We start from the raw sequence: 24,553 nt of genomic DNA on the forward strand, positions 1-24,553 counted from the left end.
TTTCCAAGCATTGACATTATATTGAATATTGTAAGTAAATATATGTGATTTAAAGTTTATGGGAGGATAGCATGGTTTATATGTAAACACACCACTTTATATGTGGGATTTGAACTCCACTACAGGTTTTGGTGTCCTCAGTGGTCTTGGAACCAACCCCCCATAGTGATCAAGGGACAACTAACTATGTTTATATCTTATCTCCTCCAAGAAATTTTAAACTCTTTCAGGTCAGGGTTTGGTTTATGTTGTTCTTCTGGTATTGACCATAGCATCTGTTGTAAAGGTTAGGATACAATAATTTCAGAGTATGTATTTTGATGGATTGATTCATCCATCAATGATGGGAATTAAATATGATTTTTCAGTAGATGCTTTAACTTGTGTTTTTGCAAAGACTGCAAAATAATTTATTAAATTTGATATTTAAAGCTTAATAAGTGGGCTGTCAGCCTATGTTTTTAAAACAAAATTATTTCAAGGACACCTAATTCTTTGCCTCTAAGTGCAGCCAAGAGTAGGGTAAAGCAGCAGGTTCATTTTTTTTTTTTTTTAAGATTTATTTGTTTATTTGAAAGGCAGTTACAGAGAGGTAGAGGCAGAAAGAAGTCTTCCATCCGCTGGTTCACTCCCCAAATGGCCGCAACAGCCAGAGCTGGGCCAATCTGAAGCCAGGAGCTTCTTCCTGGTCTCCCATGTGGGTGCAAGGGCCCAAGGATTTGGGTCATCTTCTACTGCTTTCCTAGGCCATGGCAGAGAGCTGGATCAGAAGTGGAGCAGCTGGGACTCAAACCAGCACCCATATGGGATACCGGCATTGCAGGCAGCAGCTTTACCTGCTACGCCACAGCTCTGGCCAAAGTTCATCTTTACTTTGAATTCTTTCTCTTGGGGATTGGTGAGACTTTGATTAGATCTTGCAGTCCATGTGAGGCCTACCTTTAGGAAAGCATCCATCAAAGGGAAATGGCACAATGGAGAGGCCTTTCTGTAGAAGGCAATCTGCAAAAACGGAGCCATCTTTTCTGAAGAGGAGGCTAGAAAAATGTTTAATTGCTTCATAGACAGGAGGATTTATGGAAGTGAAAGCATTCGCATAAGCAAGAGTAAGCGGCAGAGTAAAGGTTTTGAAAGTTAGCCCTGCGAGTTAAACTGTAAGTTAACTATCTTTCTGCCCCTTCAACTTTCATTTTCTTTCTCCACTAAACAGTGTTCTCTTTATTTCCTACCACTACTTTTTCTTTTAAATCACCTAAAAGGAACATCCTGTCATTGACAACCTGAAATTGGTCAGAATTAGAGAACCTCAAAGTTCCCTTTGGTTTTGTCTTTTGGGGGTTGCTTTGCTTCCTGCTTTGATGGTGGCAGGAGAGCTGGGCAGTGTCTGTCACATCAGGACTGTTTTGTATTAACTTCACAAAGCCACTGAGAACCAAGCTCAATTGTAACTGTGTGACTAGAGGCAGACAGAAAGCGAGGTAAGAAATGGCACCATTTATTTCTAGAACCCCCCAGCTCATAAATTCTCTCTAGGAGGGTATCAGACTACTGATATTACATTATCAGCAAAAGCGTTTGTGGGCTACAAGGATCTCGGAGAGTAGGGCAGCTGTCTTTAGAAATTAATCGTTTCAAGAGTTCCATGAATTGAGTAAAGTACCAGCCAATAATCATTCCTGTCTGCATCAACAGCTTAAGATTTTTTTGAAACCATTAAGATTTTAAGATTGCACTACTTGTTTATTATTCAGAGAAGGGTTGGGAAAAAATGTAAGTCTTGGATCTCATCTACTCACTGTTTTTTTTTCACCCCTTGCATATATAATGCAGCTTACTTTTTTGTTACAGTGTTTGCATTTAAAGGGAATCATCATTGTCCAGGAACAAATGTGGTCTTTCCTTATTATTTGGAAGAACAGCAGGACTTCTGTGAGTTGGTGGGAGTACAATAGCTCACTCAGGCTACTGCAGTCTAGCTGTCGACATGTTAATTAATATATTTCTCTGACACCTAGGTGATTGAAATAGCAATTAAAGAGTAATTAAAATGTTTATTTCTTGTAGGAATGTCAACGAAGACGTGGAATATAGCAATTACCTATGACGGATTGGAGGAAGATGATGAGGTCTTTGAAGTAATTCTGAACTCCCCTGTGAATGCAGTTCTTGACACAAAGACAAAAGCCACAGTGAAAATTTTGGACTCAAAAGGAGGTATTCTTTTGATCCTCATCTTGAAATCAGGAGCAGTCCTGGCGCTGTAGCTGCTTGCTTTCAACAGCCAACATGCTTGATAACACCTTCAAATCAAAATGCTTAATTTCTTGTCAAGAAAGCAACCTCAGTCATGATGTAGGTCCTTTATTCTGGTTTCGTTTCATGTGGTTTTCCTCCTGCTAGGAACTAGTGCTTGAGAAAAGCAACAGGTCAGTGTGGTTGTTTTCTGCCCACCCGTTTGCTGTTCTCACCGAGGGGGAGACAATGTTGGTGAGAATCTAGCAACAATTATCCTCCCCCCACACACGCCCAGAGTTTGCAGGCCTGTAATTATCTTTCTCTGTTAAAAAGAGCTCTCCGTGCCTAAAACCTCAGCCCCCACTGTAGTGTGACCAAGAAAACTCTGAGAAGAAGGAATTGGGGGAAAATAGATGTGAAAGATGCAGCGGGCTTGGGGATTGAGAGCAGCTGGAGAATGTTAATGAATGACTTTGGGTTGCTGAGCCAAACAGGTCCTGGATGAGCTATGCTAAAGAACAACCTGCAAACTAAACAGAATAAAAACCAGCCAAAGTCCTTGGTGCTGGTTTTCTCCCCCTTCCAAATCCCATCTAGTTCCTTTTCTATTTAGCATTTGACAAGTGTCCAGTACCAGACTCAATCGTATGCCCCTATTTTTCACATCTGTCATACCCTGTGATCCATGTTTGTTTGTTTTTTCTTACCTGGAATCCATTATCTCCTCTTTTTCACCCTATTAAAAAAAATGGGCACTATTCTGTTTCCTGTATAATATCTGTATTTTCAAACCATCTCTCCCTGGCATCCTTCCTCACCACATTTATTTCTTTTCCAATAGAATTTTCTCGTCACATTGGGCAGACAAAAACAACATGAAGTCCACACTTTCTATGGGAGATGTAAATTCCCAAGTGATGCTCTGACCTTAGATTATTTCTCATGCCTTCTCAGAAGTAGTAATCAGCCAGGCTTCCAGCTCTGTTTCCATTTGCTAGGTCTTTATTCTGTTAACACTTGAATGCCAACCTTTATATTCGTTTCTCCATTCTATGACCTCTTTAAACAATTCCAGCTTCAACCTCTAGGAGAGGAGGAACATTTTAAAGAGATCAGAGAATAAACCTGATATATTGAGAGGTACAGTAACATGAAGAAAGGGGAGGCTGCTCCCCCCAGAGAGAGGCATGACCATAAACTCAGGGCACTGGTTTTCATCTGTGGCTTGTGAAATCACTTTCATGGCTTTATAATCACCTTATAGATGGGCAGAAGGGCACAGCTTTAGGGGATGAAAACTGATGAAGAGTAAAAGGGTTTCTGGCAAATGGCAGAAAGGCAACATCTGGTGGGAAAACCATCCATTCTAGGTTTAATGACAAGCTGCTTCAGGAGCTGTGTCCATGTGGTCACTTATGTGTAAAAATCAACTGACCAACTGACACCTTGCATGCCCCCAGGACGGTGCCATCCCTCGTATTCCTCCAAGCAAAGCCAGCACAACACATGGGAGCAGGGCATTTGGCCCCCGCTGCCCCCAGGATCTTCCTCACCCACCGCCTCTGGTTCCTTTCGTCTGGAAGGAAGACCCTTTCCATCTTCCAAGTGGCAAGCAGTCACCAGGGGTGACAGCCTGCGGGGCTTTGATGCCGCACATCATCGTTCTCAAAGGAAGCTGGGGGCCCACGGGAATGGCAAAGCAGTAAGGATGGGGACCGTCTGGGAGTGGAGGAGCGGGACGCATAATAAAAGACACAAAAGATGCCTAAAGCTCTTCTGAAACACTAGAGAAGCTGTTTTGAGTCTCCTAAGCTGTGGGGGCCAGGGTTCCTAGCACAGTCATGCAGTGCGGTTTTTATACAAAGATGCTGGTACTGCCCCGCTTACTAGGTGATAGATACATGGAGTCATCCAGGATATTTTCTTTTGTGATCGAGACAGGTAGGGGATGGCAAGTGACCCTAGAACAATGAGATTCAAGTGATCCACTTGGTTCTGGAAGCCACGACTTTGACCTTCTTAAAACAGCATTTTAGACAGGCACATTCCTCATGAGTGTGTGTGTGTGTGTGTATGTTTTCTTGGATGGCTGTATACTAGATATACTAAAAACAAAACAAAACAAAAAAAAACAACGAAGCAAAAAACCCAATGTTTTCCTAACTGGGACAATTTTTGTGTGAATCACCACAACACATTAATTGTGATCAGGCCTAGTGAGTTAAAATTCCAAGAAACATGTTTTAAAAATTTTTAGGCACTCACAAGATTGTATCAAAAGGGTTTTAACCTATTACCAATCATTGTTCAAGCCAGCTTTCTTCATTTGCTGTCTTACATTGATTCCAGATCCGTCCATCCTCTGTTTACAGAAATGGAACAGACATCATCTATAAAGTAAGCACAGTCGAAAGCACCAGATTTATTGTATTTATGTATGCAAAATATTTAGGCAAGTATTATAACCGGTATATTTATATATTTTTCTTAAAATTTTGTTTTGAAATTCGTTTTAGAGTATTGAGTGGTCAGAACAAAAAGAAACCTTTCATCTCTTTGTGTTGTTAATGATTTATGTTTTTCGAGTTGCTCATGTTTACAACAAAATGTTTCGTTTGTTATCTTGGTGCGTGTTTTTTCTTTACTGTTGTTATTTTTTGATCTCCTCAAGTATCATGGGATGGTTTCCTTGAAACTGGAAGATGACAGTTTCCCAGCTCACAAAAGGCAGGCCAAAGTATCCACCACTAATCAGCCACAAAAGACAATCAGACTGGCAGAACTGCCGCAGGCAGATAAGGTGGAATCCACAATGGATTCACACGTCCCCAGACAGGTATGGAAATCTTTTTTTTTTTTCCTTCCTATTCACCTTATAACAAGCTGTGTGCTGGACTGTAAACACAACTTAATTCACAAAACAGCCTCCAAGCTTGAGGATAGTTTGCTTAACACAAATGCTGCCCAACAAATGAAGACCCTGCGGAGGCAAGTGTGTGATCCACTTAGGCCAAGTCGGTTCTAAATTGCCTTTCCTTCCCATAGGACCAGTTGCCTTCATTTCCAAAGAACTGCACTCTGGATTTAAAGGGCCTCTTCCATTTTGAAGAAAGCATTCAAAAGCTGTATCAGTGCAATGGGATTGCCTGGAAAGCCTGGAGCCCCCAGACCAAGGTGGGACACAGGCAAAGCCAAGCACTTTACTTGTAATATGTCCTGTGATAAGCTAATACAGACAGAGTGATCTGGTTCATGACTGTGAACTCATGTATGTCTGCATGCCCTCGTTACACCTGGAAAACCAAGAAGGAGAAATGTCCCAAAGTAATTTTTAAAATTTATTTATTTATTTATTTATTTAAGCAGAAAGAGAAATTTCTCATCTGCCGGTTTACTCCTGAATGCTCTCAACAATCTGTACTGGCTGGGCCAAAGCCAGGAGCCAGGAACTCAGTCTGGATCTCCCATATGGGTAGCAGGGGCCCAAGTACTTGAGCCGTCATGGCTGCCTTCCTGGGTGAGCATTTGCAAAAAGCTGGAATTGGAAGTGGGGTCAGGACTTGATCCCAGGATGTGGGAATCCCAAGTGGCATCTTAACAACTGCACCAAACACCTGCCCCCCACAGTGATTTTTTAAAATCACAAAATTAATGCAGTTGGAAAAGATGTCTACTTGTTTTGTTTCATTGTCAGAATGATACAAAATTAAAACACTGCTGACTCATAGTCTTGTCTGTAGGAAGCCATTGCATTTCCCGAGATTGAGAATTGGAATTAGGGTTGACTTTCTTCTTGGGACTCACAGAGTTGGTTATCCTGGGAATAGACTCCAAGTGGTAGAGAATGTTACAATGTGAACACAGACAACTATTTTTCAGGCGATGGAAGACAAATCCTGCCCCACTGGATGGCAACATCACTCAGGCTACTGTCACACATTGATCACAGGGCGGAAAGAGACCTGGGATGCAGCGATGCAAGCGTGCAGGGAACAGTAAGGAACCTGATTTCACGTTGGGTTGATATTTCCTTGTCCACTATTTTTTCTGTTCTCATAGAACTGCAGGGCTACTTCATTCATTCAAGTATTAAATGTCTGTCTGGCTTTGTTTTTAGAAGCCCTGAGGGAGTTCTGTGGTTCAGAATGGATTTGCTGCTGACCTTGATAATGTGTTTTGTCTTAGCTCTTTGCTGTTAAAGCTGTGCCATCACCATATTTCTCTCTCTCCACCTTCCACCCCCGTGTTAATTTTTTGGAGTAAGTCAGAGGAGCTTTTCTGAGTCAGCAGCATTGCACATTCTGATTGTTTTATATGTGATAGGAATTCTTGCTCATGGATTTGAAAATATATAGTAATAAAAATCATAATAGCATCAGGCCTCCAGCAATGTGAGAGACACTGATGATTATAAAGCTAGACAAGTTAGACGAAGGCTCACTGAGTGATGGAACATTCAATGAAGGATGACTTGTGGTCAGGTAATGACAACAAAATTTATTTTGTCCAATACTTTAAAAATGTATATTCCTGATTTTTTTTTTTTTTTTTTTTTGCCAACATGGATATCATCCAAACAATGCAATTAGACTGATATGGTCTGTGGCTAGGAACAGACTAGAGAAGTCCCTGGCTAGTATTGATCAGGTCTTGTATCATCAAGTTTTAAAAGTTATGGTCATCTAAAGATACCATTAAGAAAATGAAGAAGCAAACTACATTCTGGAAAAGCTATTCTCAAACCACATTTTTCTTTGATAAAGTTCTTGAATTCAGAAAATACAAAAAAAATCCTATAAACCAATAACAAAAAGTAATTTAAGAAATAGAAAATGACTTGGAAGCTTCACAGGAGGAGATATGCAATTGGTCAGAAGTTACATTTAAGACCAATAGATATCAGGTCAAAAAAATTAAACTGCAAGAAAATACCACCTCACACCCACTAGAATAGCTAAAAGTATGACAAAGACAGTAGCAAACATTGGTGAGAATGTAGAACAAATAGAGGCCTCACATAATGTTGGTGAAAGTGTAAAGTGGTACCCTTTGTAGAATTGTCTGGAAGTTTCATATAAAATCATGTGTATCTACTCTATGATCTAGCAATTCTATTTGTAGGTATACAAACAAAAGAAATAGAAACATGCACTAAAAGAAAACACAAAATAATTCTATAGTAACTTTATTTATGATTATAATAATTTGAGTCATTTGTTTTTTACACTATTGATTTGTAGGAGTCCTAGGTATCTTCTCCACTAACCTAGAGAATGTATTTTCTCTTCTTTGGTAAAATGTTTTAAAAGCAATGAAATGGAATGAACTCCTAAATCCTACAACAATGTGGAAAATTGTAGGTAAATCAAAAACAGAATGTAGAGAGACAGCAGCTCTCCACAAAATAATATATATTGTATGATTCCACTTTTATGAATAGGAAAATCTATGGTGTGAGAAACAAAAAATAGTATTTCCTTGTACCTCATAAAGTGTAAAAGTTTTGCGTGTCAGTCCAAAAAGTGTTTCATACAATAACCAAAAAAGATCAGTAAAAATACTGAGAATTAAAAACAAAGAATTTAAGCCGGCGCTGCGGCTCACTAGGCTAATCCTCTGCCTTGCGGCACCGGCACACCGGGTTCTAGTCCTGGTCAGGGCACTGATCCTGTCCCGGTTGCCCCTTTTCCAGGCCAGCTCTCTGCTGTGGCCAGGGAGTGCAGTGGAGGATGGCCCAAGTTCTTGGGCCCTGCACCCCATGGGAGACCAGGAGAAGCACCTGGCTCCTGCCATCGGATCAGCGCGGTGCGCCGGCAGCAGTGCGCCTACCGCGGCGGCCATTGGAGGGTGAACCAACGGCAAAGGAAGACCTTTCTCTCTGTCTCTCTCTCTCACTGTCCACTCTGCCTGTCAAAAATTAAAAAAAAATAAAAAAACAAAGAATTTAAAAATGATTATCTCTGGAAGGAATTATGGCATGCTTAGAAAATAGCATGAGTAAGGTAATGTTCTAGGTGGAAATGTTTTGTGTCTTAATGTGGGTGTCTGTTACATTGATGTATGTACATTTGTCAAAAGTCATCAAATTAAATATTTTAAATCTATGCATTTTATTCTATGTAAATCATAAAAAGTGGTCAAGTCAACCACCTTTTTCATCAGTGGTGTATGTCATATCTTCACTATAAGTAGAGTCACCACAGGGATTTAATCATTGGCTTTGAGGATTTTGTTGCTAAGTTGGTAATATAAAGTAAAAAAATTTTTTAAATCTTTAAAATAATCATTGTTTAAATACATACAGTTCTTTATATTTGGGAACAAATGACTTTCTTCCTGGAAAATCATCAGGTGTCCTACTTGTATTTAAAGTTTGACTTAAGACATTGAAAGCTTGTGTAGGAGTACTGGTACTTGGTCTTTTTATCTCTTAAGGAAAGATCTTTGATGTAGATGCAAAAGTTTCCTGAACTAGCAAGGAGAAGATTGTAGTATGCTACAAAAAAAAGGAAACGATTAGGTTTCTCTAATGACAAAAATGTGGGCAAGTGTAGTTATATGCCAGTCAAGGTTATCAAGATTAAATTGTTGCTGCGATTTCTTGGTGAAATATAGATAAAGAGAACAAAACTCCCCACTTCAAGTTTGGAAGAAGCCTCGTTGTTCATCTTCCTTAATGTTCTCAAAGGACAACATAAGTAACTCTGCTGGTCTATAATGTAACTTTCATTGAATTTTAATATCGCTAGAAAAATAAGGACAACATGTATTGACAGATATCTTTCCAACTAATCACAGATTTTGGTGCAAGGTCACCATGTGTTTTCTCTTAGAAAGACTATTCTTTATACTAAGATTATGATCTTCTAGCTTTTTGGTATCAAAAATAGATTTTTAAGAAATAATGGTGGCCAGTGCTGTGGCTCACCAAGCTAATCCTTCGCCTGTGGCGCCAGCATCCTGGGTTCTAGTCCCTGTTGGGGCACCGGATTCTGTCCCGGTTGTTCCTCTTCCAGTCCAGCTCTCTGCTGTGGCCCGGGAGTGCAGTGGAGGATGGCCCAAGTGCTTGGGCCCTGCACCCATGGGAGACCAGGAGAAGCACCTGGCTTCTGGCTTCAGATCGGTGCAGCATGCCGGGTGGCCATTTGGGGGGTGAACCAACGGAAAAGGAAGACCTTTGTCCCTTTCTCTCTGTCTCTCTCTCTCTCTGTCTAACTCTGCCTGTCAAAAAAAAAAAAAAAAAAAAAGAATTGCAGCTGACAAGAAGGTTGATTTCTTAACTATGATAACCCTCCATAAGTCTCCAAACATCTTTTTGTAAACATGTTTTTTATTGGGGCTGGCACTGTGATGCAGCAGGTTAAAGCCCCAGTCTGCAGTGCCGGCATCCCATATGAACGCTGGTTTGTGCCCTGGCTGCTCCACTTCTGATCCAGCTCCCTGCTATGGGCTGGGAAAGCAGCAGAAGATGGCCCAAGTCCTTGGGCCCCTGCACTTGCATGGGAGATCTGGAAGAAGCTCCAGGCTCCTGGCTCCTGACTCCTGGCTCATGGCTTTGGATCAGCTCAGCTTTGGCTATTGCGGTCATCTGGAGAGTGAACCATTGGATGGAAGGCTTTCTCTCTCTCTCTCTCTGCCTCTCTTTCTCTCTCTGGCTCTACCTCTCTCTGTAACTCTGTATTTCAAAAAAATTAAAAAAGATTTTTTATTGATCCATTCCACTGCAGCTGGGTTTTAATGATATGTAGCTAGACTAGTTATAGAGAGGCTCTTCATATCTACTATTATTGTATAATCCAGTCATCCCAATAATCATGTTAAGCCCCAAATTAAGTTAAAAGCCTAACTACTTCCTCATATAATTGACCTAAGAGTTCATCTGCAACTTGATTTTAAGCACCTTCACCAATGAAATGGCCTGACCTAGTTCTACACTTCTTGCCAACAATGCCTTACTTTTATATTTTGCTTTATCCTTTATGGAATTCTTCCACATGTGTTAGTTTATTTGATCCTTGCATCACTCGGTGAGGGATCAGATATTATTATCATCTATAGATTACAGGTTTAAAAGAAGAGATTTAGGGAAACAAAAGCACTTGTTCATGGTCATATATTTACACAGGTAAATGAAAGAAATAGGATTCAATTTTATACTCTCTGAAAGAGTACCGCAAGTAAAAGGGATTTCTCATCACAGTTGTATAGACAAGCCTGTCTATTTTAACATTGTGTTGGCTAAAGTATGTTTTCAAAATTATGTGTAAATAATTTTTGTTGTCTCTCATAACCAAGGCATACTAATATTTTAATTAAATTGTGGTTCCAACTTTCCATTCAGGGCAAACCTAAAGTATTACCAAGTTCCAATTTTATACCTTTGCTCATACAAAAAGAAAAAGTATTTATTTGGTACTTATTGTACTGGAAATGTCTAAACCAGGTCATACTTTGGAGTAGTATTCTCTAGTAGTGACCCCAAAAGCCAATAACTAAATAATTCCCTATTCTTCAGTGACTTTAAGGTAGATAGATACCATAACACTCCAAATCCAACTGTCCTACTGGCAAGTCCTAAATTGTATTTTTTTACATTTTAATTAGCAAGTGATTATTGTATATATTTATGAGCTACATGCTAAATTATATATGTAAGGTTATAATACTGTCCTTTTCCTTATTCCCATCCCATAAAGCTCTTAGGTTGCTGAATTATAGCATATAGCTTCCATTGAGTTGATGTCTTCCCATAGGTCCAGTTGGCTTCTCTAGAACTAAATATATGAATATAAGTTACAATCAATATTTGTTGATTGCATACACAAGAACATAAATGGTACTTATAAATACTTACAAGTAGAAAGACTTTTTTTTTTTTTTGACAGGCAGAGTGGACAGTGAGAGAGAGAAACAGAGAGAAAGGTCTTCCTTTGCTGTTGGTTCACCCTCCAATGGCCGCCGTGGTAGGCATGCTGCGGCCGGTGCACCGCACTGATCTGATGGCAGGAGCCAGGTGCTTCTCCTGGTCTCTCATGGGGTGCAGGGCCCAAGTACTTGGGCCATCCTCCACTGCACTCCCTGGCCACAGCAGAGAGCTGGCCTGGAAGAGGGGCAACCGGGACAGAATCCGGCACCCCGACCAGGACTAGAACCCGGTGTGCCGGCGCCGCTAGGCGGAGGATTAGCCTATTGAGCCGCAGCGCCGGCCGAAAGACTTTTTTAATAAATCATTACCAAAGCTATTATGATACCTGAAAATGTTCTACTTTTTTTAATTCAAGGGGATTAATAATCATATCTAACAAATCAAATATGATATCTTAAGTAGGCACAGAACTGTGTTCAAAATAAGTTGATAAGTTTTCATCTCATAAATGTTTTAAGCTGTAAAGTTCTAAGTTTCTTAGAAATTTGAAAACTCTTAGAACAAGAGAAGGCTATTAGGAACAACTGGTGCTTTTCCACCATGTTTTAGAAAATGACCAATTATTTGTTAGAAAACAAATTGTCAAATTTCACATTGTTTCTTTACCATACTGATCTGGAAATTAAAACATGCATCATATACTATTTCAGGTTGTACACTAGGTTGTACAAGGGAAGTAAAGAAAATATATAAGGTGTTATATTTTTAAATATCATTTAAAAAGCTTCCACCTTTAAATTATTATATATGAGTATTTCAAATTGCATTTATTTGATAATTAAGTGTGCATTTTATTTCAAAAGGACAAGAAGAACAATTGTAGTTGTACTAGTTATAGGGATTTCAAAAAAAAGCAGTCTAGGAGCAAATTCAAAGAAAATTAACGATGGCCACACTCCTTTGTGTCCATCATTCTCAAAGAAATGTTTTTTTGGTGACCAGGTCACCTTCTTGGTATAATTTTTCTCTGAATCCCAAGTCCTCCTCTGTCGGTTCAAAATTTTCCCCTCCCTTTGAGACTCCCTCTTGCCCTTCGTCATTTACTTTTCTGGTTCATTTTGGCCTCTTCTCCAATCCCATTGGCTTGAAAAGGGGTATTCCGCTGAGAACTGTCAGTTCCTTGCATGGTGTAAAATGTGCAGCTTTGCATTTTATAACAAGTAGCCTTGCCTTGTCGTTAGGCATTTTAGAAGCTAGTTTTAGAATCTGTAATTAGAATGTATGTAATATGTTGTCCAATTTGATCTTGGGAACAATTATTTGATTCTGGACTGTGTTTCCTGGAGTTCACTGGTCTAGGTATCTGAAGGTCCTTCTTGGTGGATCATTTACAACACCCATGTTTCTATAAAAACAGCAAATTTTTATGTTCTACCCTGTCCCCATTGAGATTCTAACTCAACTCAATTTTTAATCTCCAATCTCCTTTACTCCCCACTAGTGTTTATTATTTTTCTAACCCTAAGGAGCTAGACTTTTAGCATAGGCATCTCTTTAATTTGCATTTTGTAATCTCATCTGCTCATTTCCTATGGCAGTCCTTGTACATTGGGTAATTCTATTATTATAGATCTTTATCTATGAACCTGTTTTGTCTTCCCACAGGAGTGTCTGGAACCCCTGCTGGTCTATCCTTAAAGAGTTACTCTGAAATGTATCTACACATAATCTAAAACTTTCAAAGAAGTAGATGTTTACTTCTATAACCAGCAAAATTAAGTTTTGTTTTTAATTTTATACTTTGAATGCCTTCAAATTTAATAGCTGTCAAGAGATTCACATTTGTATATGTGGGCATATGTACTTTATTTTTTATATCCATTAATACACACACATATATAGATAATGTCTACCAGGTTTCACATGTATATGAACAGAAAGAAAAAAAAATGGTATTTTAACAAAACAATCAGCACACAAATGCCCAGATATTTCTTTTGTAGATAGCTATGCTGTAACAGTTTATCTATCTGAAGTATAGCTATTTTCTTGCAATAGTGAAGCTTCTTGCCTTTTGGAGAGTCAGAAAGAAAGCAAATCATACTTAGGCACCTGAAGTGCAATTTACAAAGAGTGTTTTAAACTTAGTTTTACGAATCTTCAAGCTCAAAGTGATGTCAAATATCCTTGAATAAAGCCCATGACTACTTGTGATGAAGTTGGGGATGTGAAGTTTGTAAACTTCAGTGAGGAAATTAGTTCAGCAAGGGAATTAGGGGGTAGAGCAGGATGTGGAGCCCAGGTCTAGCCAGCCAAGTCCAATGAACCATATTAGGCAACATGGTCACTCAAGCTCCTCTTGGCCTACATTTTACATAAATTTGATTTTGTATACCTGTTGTAACTGTCAGACAGGAGTTGACAGTAAATAATGACGTCAGAGCAAAGTCACAAAACTGAAATCCAGCTTCCTTAGGCCATTCAGTGGTGGAGCAAAGAGCCTTACCTGTTTCTGGGGCCTGGACATCACCACTGCATTACAGAGCAGCAAAGTATGGATTTTAGTGGGGAAAAATCACTAGGAAATAGACAAATTGTTCTTTTTTAAAAATTGTCATTGGGTATTTTTAAATTTTTTTTTATTTGAAAGAGTTACACAGAGAGAGAAGGAGAGGCAGAGAGAGGGAGGTCTTGCATCTGGTGTTTCCATTCCCCAGTTGGCCAGAGCTGCACCAATCCGAAGCCAGGAGCCAGGAGCTTCTTCTAGATCTCCCACGCAGGTGTAGGGGCCCGAGAACTTGGGCCTTCTCCCACTGCTTTCCCAGCCCATAGCAGAGAGCTGGATCAGAATTGGAGCTGCCGGGTCTCGTACCGGCACCCACATGGGATGCCGGCACTGCAGGCTGTGGCTAAACCCACTATGCCACAGTGCCAGCCCTGGCCCTGACAAATTGTTCTTAACATAAGTGGCCTGGAAAAGCAAAGAAATGGAACTGAATTTTGGAAGGATATATGCAAAATGAATTAAGTTCATCAATTCAACAATGTCTAACCTGATATAAGTGTTACTAATTTTGTTTCCTACTTTATTCAGTATCAGCAGAGAGTAACCAGGCATTTTATTTTTTTATTGTTTTTTTTTTTAATGTTACTTATTTTGATACATGATAATCATGTGTTTTTGAGGTCCAGTGTAATGTGTACAATGTGTATATTTCTTTTCTTTTTTTTTTTAACATTTATTTATTTGAAAGGGAAGGATTCTGAGAGAGGTAGAGACAGAGAGAGATCTTCTATCCACTGGTTCACTCCCCAAATATCTGCAAGAGGGCTGGGTCAGGCTGAAGCCAAGAGCCAGGAGCTCCATCTGGGTTTCCCATGTGGGTGGCAGGAGACCAATCATTTGGGCCATCTACTGTTGCCTTCCCAGGTCTATTTGCTGGAAGCTGGATGGGCAGCAAAGCAGCTGGCACTCGAACTGGCACTCCAATATGAAATGTCAACATCACAATCAATTCTGTGCCACGACACCAACCCCATGTATTTGTTTCATATCTGAAACTTCTGTTTTTTAAAAGAGGAAAAGAAGAAAATATAAATGTTGGCTTTTAATGTACATCATGTTTAAGAGCACTGTTAGGGAATCGGACATAATCAAATAAGTCTTAGAGGAATAATTCAGTCAGCTGCAAAAAGTAATTCACAAAGAATTCTATTCGGTGGGGAAATTTGCATGTGTGTTTGTAAGAACAAGTGCTTTAACTTCAACAGAATATGTGAAGATGTTGACAGTGGGGCTACTGTGCTCATCGCGTTAAACATAAGGAAAAGTCATAATTATTAGGTTATTTGAGTAAATCTATCAAGCTCAAAATGAAGACCTCAAGTAATTGTATCTGAATAATTTAATTTAGATTATCTTACTAATCAAGTTAATTGGATAATTGCCAAATTTATACCATTAGAAATGACTTAAGAATAACTGATTAATCTTTCTAAGTCGTTGATGCTGACTTTCCCAAAAGATGTTCAGAATCTATTGAACTGTACTCTGCAACCTAGATATTACTGTACATTAAAGGATCACTTTCCCTGCCTTCACACCTGCCCCCACTCTGCAGATACTCATTAAAGTAAAAAGAGTAATAGAATATTTGAAAGTTCTTTTTACAAATACTTTTTTTTTAGTATTTTAAACTCTCATTTGTGTTATGCATTTCACATTAGCAGAAATGTTCAATTGCATTTTCGTTTGTTTGTGTGTAGACACTTGGGCAGCCTTGTGAGTGTGTTTTCCAGACAGCACATGAGATGGCTCTGGGACATCAGTGGAAGAAAGCCCTTTTGGATAGGCAAGTATCTGTGCTACACTAAGGAGGGAGACAAAAAGAGGAGAGGACTGGGCACCACCACCATGCACTGTCTCCATGGATCAAGTGACAGGCAGTGGTTGGTTCGGTAGTTTCATCCCCTCTGTTTTTACAGTTTTTTAAAGATTTATTTATTTATTCGAGAGCCAGAGTTACATAGAGAGAGGCAGAAAAGTCTTCCATCTGCTGGTTCACTCCCTAAATGGCTGCAACAGCCAGACCTGGGCCGATCCAAAGCCAGGAGCCAGGAGCTACCTCTGGGTCCCCAACACTGGTGCAGGGGCCCAAGTACTTGGGCTATCCTCCACTGCTTTCCCAGGCTATAAGCAGAGAACTGGATAGGAAGAGGAGCAGCTAGGACATGAAGGGGTACCCATATGGGATGCCAGTACCACAGATGGAGGCTTACCCTACTGCACCACAGCACCAGCCCTTTTTTACAATTTTTATTTTATTTATTTTAATTTAATTTTATTTTATTTATTTCAAAGATAGACAGGGTCTGATGCCGTGCTGTAGCGGGTACCAAGACAGAAGAGAACAGAAGGGGTGGAGACTAAACTGGATTTTTTTCAGCCCCAGGTACCAAAGCTGGTATGATTTAAGAGTACCAACACTAGGCGTTGGCACTGTGGCGCAGTGGGCAAAGCCTCCACCTGTGGTGCCAGAATCTCACATGGATGCCATTTCCTGTCCTGGCTGCTCCCTCTTCTGATCCAGCTCTCTGCTTACAGCCTGAGAAAGCAGTGGAATATGGCCCAAGTACTGAGGCCCCTGTACTCCTGTGCAAGACCTGGAAAAAGCTCCTGGCTCCTGGCTTCAGATTGGCCCAGCTCTAGCCTTGGCTCCCATTTGGGAAGTGAACCAACGGATGAAAGACTTCTGTCTTTCTCATCTCTGCCTCTCTGTAACTCTGCCTTTCAAATAAATAAATGAATCTTTAAAAATACAAAAAGGCAGAGAGACCGCTACAGAGGTCTCCTGTTACACGATTCACTTCTTAGATGCCTGTCCGTTACTACACACTTAAATATGCCAGGAGCTTTACAGGCATTAGCTTATTTATTTCTCAAATCAGCCCTAGAGGTACTATTTTATGCTCATTCCTTCAATTAGGAAACTAAACTTCAGGCAGGTTAAATGACCTGCCCAAAGATGCTCACCCAGCAGGGATAGAGCTAGAATTATGGACTCAGGTCTGCTTGACCTCAAAGGCTGTTGTTCTTAAGTGTTTATTAGAGCATCCCCAGTTCCTAATCTTTGAGAACCTGGTCATTTGAATGTGATAGCTTAGAACAAGAGGCTGGGTGTGATACATAAGTGTAAGTGTAATGAAATCATTTGGCACGTCCTTTGGTTCACCTTAGGTTTGAACGACCAAGTGCACGCTGGCCACTGGGAATGGATTGGTGGTGAACCCGTCACCTTCACCTCCTGGAGGAGAGGGCCCCCTCAGCGCGTGAAGCCTGGGAGAAACTGTGTTTTGGTTCAAAGACTAGGGAAATGGCAACCAAAGGACTGTAGGAAGGGCAAGCTCCACAATTACATGTGCTCCAGGAAACTCTAAATGCAACTGGCGCTACAGGTGCCCTCCCGGGATTTCTCACCTATTTATTTACAGGATATGTGAATGTTGCTCAGTGGAAAGCAAGTTGTTGTGACTGGCCAAGTTCATCTTTATGATGAACAAATTAATGGTTCCAGGGAGATTGTTAAATGAATATTCCTTACAAATGAGATGTAATTTTTGCATCTTAACATCTTTCAAACTAAATGTCTGCAGTATTATAAGGTATAAGATTTACTTGTTCTAGAAGACTCTTAGCCTCACCCCTCTCCAAATCTCAGGCATCACTTATTCCATGGTTCTTGGATTTTTTTCACCCCATGACATCAAATAAATCTACTCTGATCTGTGTAATGCGGGTGCTCCTACCACTTGATTCTAAGTGAATCTGAACCAGTAATGAGCTGGTTTGTCTCTTTGGAACCCTTTAAATGTGAAGCCTGGAATGACAGCCTGTGTGGATGGGAAGGAGAATTCTCGTGGTGAAAAGGAAACTTTAGGTGGGACAGAGTTGCAGATGGAGGCCCATGTACAGAACTGTAGTCAGGTGAGAATTCAGGGGGCTACCTGTGCTTCTCAGGTCCACACATCGCTGCTCATGAAACAGATCTCCTTTTCCAATGTGTATGTTGGCTTTGAACCGTTCCAAAACCGAGGATTGGGTTTCTCCAAACTTACGGAGTCATGAGAAATTTGAAGTAACCTGATCTCTTCATCTGTGTTTATTGTCCTGACTAGCATTCCGCAAGGACATTTGGAATACAGGGTGTCTATGAATGACAATTGACATGTGGAAGAAAAACAGTGCCTCCTCAGAAGTGTCCCCATGAATCATGCTGATGAACAAAGAAAAATAATGCTGGAAACAGAGCTCTTAAAAGCCTGAGTTGTCAGAAAGGAATTTGATGCCATTTTAAGCCCTGAAACCTTTAATATTCACAGAAATGCCATGTTCAGTAGATTCTCTAATGGAAAGCTACCTTATTAATTTATAATCTCAGCTGAGTGAAACATTTTTGTAGCAGTGATGCATGTTCTGCCTTCCCAGAACTCCCTGCTGAAATCAAAGTTTGATTACAGGAAATTAGAACTTTATTTTCTGAAACATTTATTCAAAATGTTCCTCTTCGCATAATCACTGAAACTACAGCTGTGCCAGTTGTAACATGCTGCGTGGGTACCAGTGTGACTTCAGAATCTGAACGGGGTTTTCCAATGGACTACAGCTTGGGGGAAGGTCTCACTACAGTACCTGAAGTGTTGAAGACACTGGCAATGCTTGAAGGATCTCGGCACAGTTTCTGGATATAAAAGCATGACAGACTTGTTTCATTCTGCTCATTTATGGGAAATTAATAGAAAAAATTAACAGAGAGGTTGGGCTGACTCAGATGTTCTGCCTCTTACACACCTAAGCATATTTGCAGAGTCAGAGGTTCCTTATCTTAGATGTCACAGGTGGGCTCCAGGTACAGGTCTCATGTGGGACAAAAGCAGTCTTTGGTGCTTAACTGAAAGATGTCAAACTCTTCCTCCATGTCAGCTCTAGTTCATTCCTGTCCGAATCACTCTTTCTGCAGTGTGGAAAGGTGTGGTTCAGGAAAACAAGAAGAAAGAGTTATTTATCTAACGAGTTAAGTCCTAGGAGAGAAAGTGAAAATTCAAGGAATGAGGAGTTCCAGGGTCACGCCTTCCTACTGGAACTCTAAAACTACAAAAATACTACCCAAAACTGGAAATCTGGAACTATGTCAACTCTGAAAAATCTGGTCAGTTTGGGAGATTGCCACACATCTAATGCAATAAAAATGATACTTAATTATAATTGTAAATGTCAGCATAAAGAATATCTTGATTTTTATAACAATTGAAAAATCAATCTAGAAAAATATTTAAATTGTTCTTTTTAGTTATGAAAGTGTGATTCTAGTGGAAAATCCAAGTAATTGGAAGAAGGCACAAATAGAAATTCAGGCAAGTTTGGGTGCCAGACAATATTCATCGCAAACTTCATTTCTTTCTCATGGTTGTGCTTTGAATTGGGGAAAAGGAAAGAAACCTTTGTCATGGTTTCCTCTGCTTGACTGGTCACCGGTGCCCTTCAAGTTCTGGTTGGAATGGGAAGGAATGAGATGGAGTAAGGAGGGAATAGAAGGTTATGGGGGAGAAGAGGTGAGAGAAAGGAAGGAGCTGAGTGGAAAGGGATGGGCACTGAAGGTGCTAGGAGGGAGAGCACCAGGAAGAGAGACCTGAATGTCTTCCGGCTCTTCTCCCCAAACCTGAATCCCGACTCGAGAAGTCTCCCTGTATGCAAGCCATCAGTCCAGCCCCATGACCTGTGGCTTTTCAGAATCTACTGACAAACATACAACATATATTTGCTAAAAATAAACTTGGAACACATATGATAATCATTTCATCTCTTTCCAAGGAGTGGTAAGATATTAACCAGGTGACATTTATTTGCCTTTTAGTTTTTATTTTTAATACAGCTGAAGAGATGTGCACATCTTTTCTTTAACACTATGACTCTGTGTAATTTAAACTGCAAACTGGTGCTGACTAATGTCTGCAAAAAAGCAGTGTATGAAATGTACTGTATCTTGTGTTGCATCAAAATGAATAAAATACATTTATTTCTAGTTCTGAGTCACTGTTTCCAACATTTTATATTTTTCTTGGGGACATATGGGATTTAGGCTTTAATGGTCCTACCCAAGGTGAGAAGAGAAAGGACAGAAAGCATAATATGTCTCTTTTTTTTCTTGATTTATTTATTTACTTGAAAGGTGGGATGACAGAGAGAAAGGGACTGACAGAGGGAGAAAGAATTTCCATCTGCTGATTCAGCCAGGGCTGGGCCAGACCAAAGCCAGGAGTCAGGAACTCCATCTGGATATCCTATGTGGGTAGCAGGGGGCCAAATATTTGGGCCATCTTCTGCTACCCTCCAGGCATCTTAGAAAGAAGCTGAATAGGAAATGAAGCGGCTGGGACACTGGTATCAAAGTGGCAGCCTAACCCACCCTACAACTCTGGCCCCCAAAATTTGTCTCTCATCTTTACTATTTACCAGCTTTTAGTTACATGGTTTCTATATATACAGCTACCATTCAATCACATTCAATCAACACATTTGGACATGGAAGTCCCAACTGAGCCTGATAGCTAGATATAGGGGGTATGGAAGTAAATGGGATAGGAAAATAAAAACATGAAAGCATAATTGCATATATGCAAATTTCTAACAGGGTTTTTTTTTTTTGAAACTCAGGCTTTTTTATTAGGAATGAAGACAAGACACAGCAGAAATCAGTGATTACATTATTTCTTTTCAGAATTGGAGAGAAACACATACAGATGCAAACAGTTTAGGCTAACTTTTTAAAAAATATTTATTTGTTTATTTGAAAGAGTTACACAGAAAGAAGGAGAGGCAGAGAAAGAGAGAACTTCCACCTGCTGGTTCACTCCCCAGTTGGCCACAATGGTGGAAGCTGTGCCGATCCAGAGTCCAGAGCTTCTTCTGGGTCTCCTGTGCTGGTGCAGGGGCCCAAGGACTTGGGCCATCTTCTACTGCTTTCCCAGGCCATAGCAGAGAGCTGGGTCAGAAGTGGAGCAGCAGGACTCGAACCGGCACCCACATGGGATGCAAGCACCGCAGGCGGAGGCGCCACAGTGCCGGCCCTCAGGCTGACTTTTGTTATATTCCTTGATTCACCTTCTGAGTTTATGAAGAGTCCATAGCAGCTGTCCCAAATACCATATCTCCAAAATCAAGGTGGGAACTAGGGTTTTTGAATCTAGTACACTGGCTTTGTAATAATTACCTTTTTCAAAGTGACAACCCATGTCTGTCCATGTACCTTAGAGATTCATGGGGGAGCAGAAATTAGAGGCTTCATCATCATACTAATATCCTTCTTTTACAACAGAGGAGGCCTAGGTGCTCAGAAGTTACAGAGTAAAGAAAACAACACCAAGGTCTTCTGAACTGTAAGCTGAATCCCTTCTACGGCTTCCACCTCTCTGGTAACCTCTGAACAGATGGCTTTATTGTATTCAAGTAAGATGTTTTTGAATGAGGAGTACAATAAAATTCACCATCTCTTGAAAACACTATTGTAAATGAAAGCAGACCCAAAAGATCACATGGTGTGTAATTCTGTTTATATGAAAAGACCCGAAAATGTACCTCCGTAGGGACACAAAGTAGACTGGTATTTGTCAAAGTGTGAGAAAGAGGGCAATTGGAACTCATGGCTAATTGATACAGGGTTCTTTGTAAGGGATGAAATATTCTGCTGCAGTTACGTTGTGGTTGCATAACGTAGTAAATACACTAAAGCCATTGAACTGTATGTTTTAGGATGGTGAATTTTATATGAAGTGTATTTCATTAAAAAAAGCTACTAAATTCTAGTTCAGAAAGCTATAAGTGAGTCGTTGGCATGTTTATCTGACTCATCTAAGATATTTTCCAGTCTTTGCCCTATGCTTCACCTAGGTTTTTGTTTGTTTGTGTAGTTGGTTCAGCAGAAGGGAACGCTGACTGGATGTATTTTGAAATTTACAGTCCTGCTTTATTGATCCTCTCCTTCCTCCCCCAAAATCATAGGAGAACGATTACTAATGGCGGAGGGTGCCTGAATGTCTGTAATGTCCAGAACACTGTGATTTTCTTAACATTAATTTTACAAGCCTGTAGAACAGGATCGTGCAGGAAATGAATAGACTATCCTCATAACTTGCACATTTAACTGTTCATTTTGAGCAGTTTTTATAGGTCTTATATTCTGCTAGGCAATAAAGTTAAGTTTATCTTAAGACAGAAAGGAACAAAAATCAACTGACACTTCCATTAAAGGCCTCGTGGTAACCTGCAACACTTTTTCCAAGCAATGACGTATGAGTTCACCTTTTGCTTCTATCTGCATCTGTAGTTTTGCTTTCCAAAGGCAATCAATCTCAACTAAACCCTATAGGAAGAAAAAAGTTCAGATGAACTATATGCTGCCTATAAGAAACATACTTTAAATATAAATGCTCAGATGCCTTACAAGTAAAAGAATGGAAAAAGATATATTATCCTAAATCTAGTCAAAAGGAAGCTGAAGTGGCTATATTAATACCCAATAGTAGATTTTAGAGCAAAGGATATTGCCAAGGATGTAGTGGATTATTCATAATGTCAAGAAATCAATATGTCAAGAAAATATAATCATCCAAAACATGTATGCAGCTAATAGCAAAGTTTAAAAATGAATGAATTGAAAGTCGATGGAACTGTAAGCAGGAATAGGTAAATCAATACCATTTTCTCAATAATTGATAGAGCAAATGAAACCAGTAAGGATAAGGAAGTGTGGACACTCAAACAAATTAACCTAATTAAATTTATAGAACATTTTATACAGTAAGAGAAGAAAACACATTCTTTTCAAGTGCATGTGTCATATTTACCAAAACAGACCATACTGTAGAACGTCAATAGATTAAAAGGATTCAAATCATAGGAAATAGGTGCTCTGACTACAATGGAATTAAATTAGAAATCAATTACAGTAGTATTTTTGTAAGGTCCCCAGGTGTTTGGAAACTAGAGTATGTGTTTCTTGAACACATGGATTAAAGAATAAACCAAAGAGGGAATTAATAAGTATTTTGAACTGAATAAAAATGAAAACACATTGAAGTTTGTAAGATGCTGTTAAAGAAATATGCAGCAGGATTATATAGCATTAAATGCTTGTACAAAAGTACTTCAAATATTTATGGAAAATGGAATTAAAAGATTATTTTAGTGCCAAAAATTTGAAATCCATGCATAATTTTATTTAAAAATGTATTTGTTTATTTGAGAGTCAGAGGGAGAAAACAGAAAGCCAAAGAGCTTTCATCTACTGATTCACTCCCCAAATGCCAGCCATAGCTAGTGCTGGGCCAGACCAAAGCTGGGAGCTGGAAACTTTTAGTCCAGGTCTCTTAAGAGCCACTTGAGTTATCACTGCTGCTTCTCATGGTGTGCTTTAGCAGGAAGCTGGAATGGGGAGCCCAGCTAGTACCTGAACTCAGGCATTAGTAAACGGAACACCGATGTCCCAGGCAGCACCTTAACTGCCAGATCAAATGCCATCCCCACCTTGTTGTTTTATAATATGTACTTTCCATGCACTTTTTGAAGACTTCTCTTGTTAGGAAGAAAGTCTTAACTCAATAACCTCATTTCACTTTAAAAAAAGAAAAAAAGAACAAAGCAGAAATAATGAAATTCAGTGAGACAGGAAACAGAAAAACAAAGCAACCAAAAGCTGGTTCTTAGAATTTTTCCATTTTTTAATTGATATTCCTTGATAATATCAATAAAATTTATAAATCTCTAGATAGACTGATTATGAAAAATGAGAGAAGACACAGATTACTAATTTTATGAATATATGGGGTGACATCACTACCGATTCTAAAACTATTAAAGGATAATAAGGGAACATCATACATAACTTAGTGCCAGTAAATTAGATTTAAATGGCCAAGTCTTTAAAAGATATAAACAGGGGCGGCGCCGTGGTGCAGTGGGTTAACGCCCTGGCTTGAAGCACCGGCACCCCATATCCACTTCTGATCCAGCTCTCTGCTATGGCCTGGGAAAGCAGTATAAGATAGTCCAGATCCTTGGGACCCTGCATCCATGTGGGAGACCTAGAGGAGGCTTCTGGCTCCTGCCTTTGGTTGGGCGCAGTTCTAGCCATTGTGGCCAATTTGGGAGTGGGCCATCGGATGGAAGACCGACCTCTCTTTCTCTCTCTGTGTAACTCTGACTTTCAAATAAATAAATATTATTTTTAAAAAATTTATAAACAACCAAAGATCATTCTTCAAAACAAAAGGATTACATGAAAAATCCCTATAATAACTAAAGAAATTGAGGTTCTGGCATTTAATACTGCCTCATTCATTTTCTTTTTTTTAAAGATTTATTTATTTGAAAGAGTTACACAGAGAGAGGAGAGGCATAGAAAGAGTGAGAGGTCTTCCATCTATTGGTTCACTCCCCAGTTGGCCACAACGGCTGGAGCTGGGCCGATCCAAAGCCAGGAGCCAGGAGCTTCTTCCAGTTCTCCTACATGGATGCAGGGGCCCAAGGGCTTGGGCCATCTTGTTCTGCTTTCCCAGGACATAGCAGAGAGCTGGATTGGAAGTGGAGCAGCTGGGTCTCGAACCGGCACCCATATGGGATGCCGGCGCTTCAGGCTAGAGCATTAACCCACTGTGCCACAGCGGTGGCCCCCTCATTCATTTTCTAAGGCCAATATTTCTCTGATACCACACTGTACAAAGATATTACAAGAAAACTACCGACTAATGTCCATATCATGATTATCCAGGGATGAAATCTAAACAAAATTTTACCACAACAAAATATGCACAAATGGATAATATATTTTGACCAAGGAAGTGTTAAGAGAATGACAAGACACAGATTGGGAGAACAATTTTACCATACACATATCTGAT

General features: G+C 39.8%; 1 protein-coding gene across 12 annotated transcripts in view; it reads left to right on the plus strand.

Moving 5' to 3' along the window:
* The window catches only part of FREM1 (FRAS1 related extracellular matrix 1), a 301,861-nt gene extending 282,226 nt beyond the window's left edge, over positions 1 to 19,635 (plus strand). For all 12 annotated transcript variants that reach the window (XM_062208226.1, XM_062208223.1, XM_062208232.1 and 9 more), the window contains 8 exons: positions 2,065 to 2,214; positions 3,696 to 3,937; positions 4,585 to 4,632; positions 4,907 to 5,071; positions 5,281 to 5,409; positions 6,115 to 6,230; positions 15,368 to 15,453; positions 16,839 to 19,635. In XM_062208226.1, coding sequence (XP_062064210.1) covers positions 2,065 to 2,214; positions 3,696 to 3,937; positions 4,585 to 4,632; positions 4,907 to 5,071; positions 5,281 to 5,409; positions 6,115 to 6,230; positions 15,368 to 15,453; positions 16,839 to 17,038 — 1,136 coding nt within the window. In that variant the 3' untranslated portion in view covers positions 17,039 to 19,635. The remainder of the gene's footprint in view (positions 1 to 2,064; positions 2,215 to 3,695; positions 3,938 to 4,584; positions 4,633 to 4,906; positions 5,072 to 5,280; positions 5,410 to 6,114; positions 6,231 to 15,367; positions 15,454 to 16,838) is intronic.
* Positions 19,636 to 24,553: the final 4,918 nt, after the last annotated feature.

Source organism: Lepus europaeus, chromosome 12 (assembly GCF_033115175.1).
Source record: "Lepus europaeus isolate LE1 chromosome 12, mLepTim1.pri, whole genome shotgun sequence".
Taxonomy (NCBI): domain Eukaryota; kingdom Metazoa; phylum Chordata; class Mammalia; order Lagomorpha; family Leporidae; genus Lepus; species Lepus europaeus.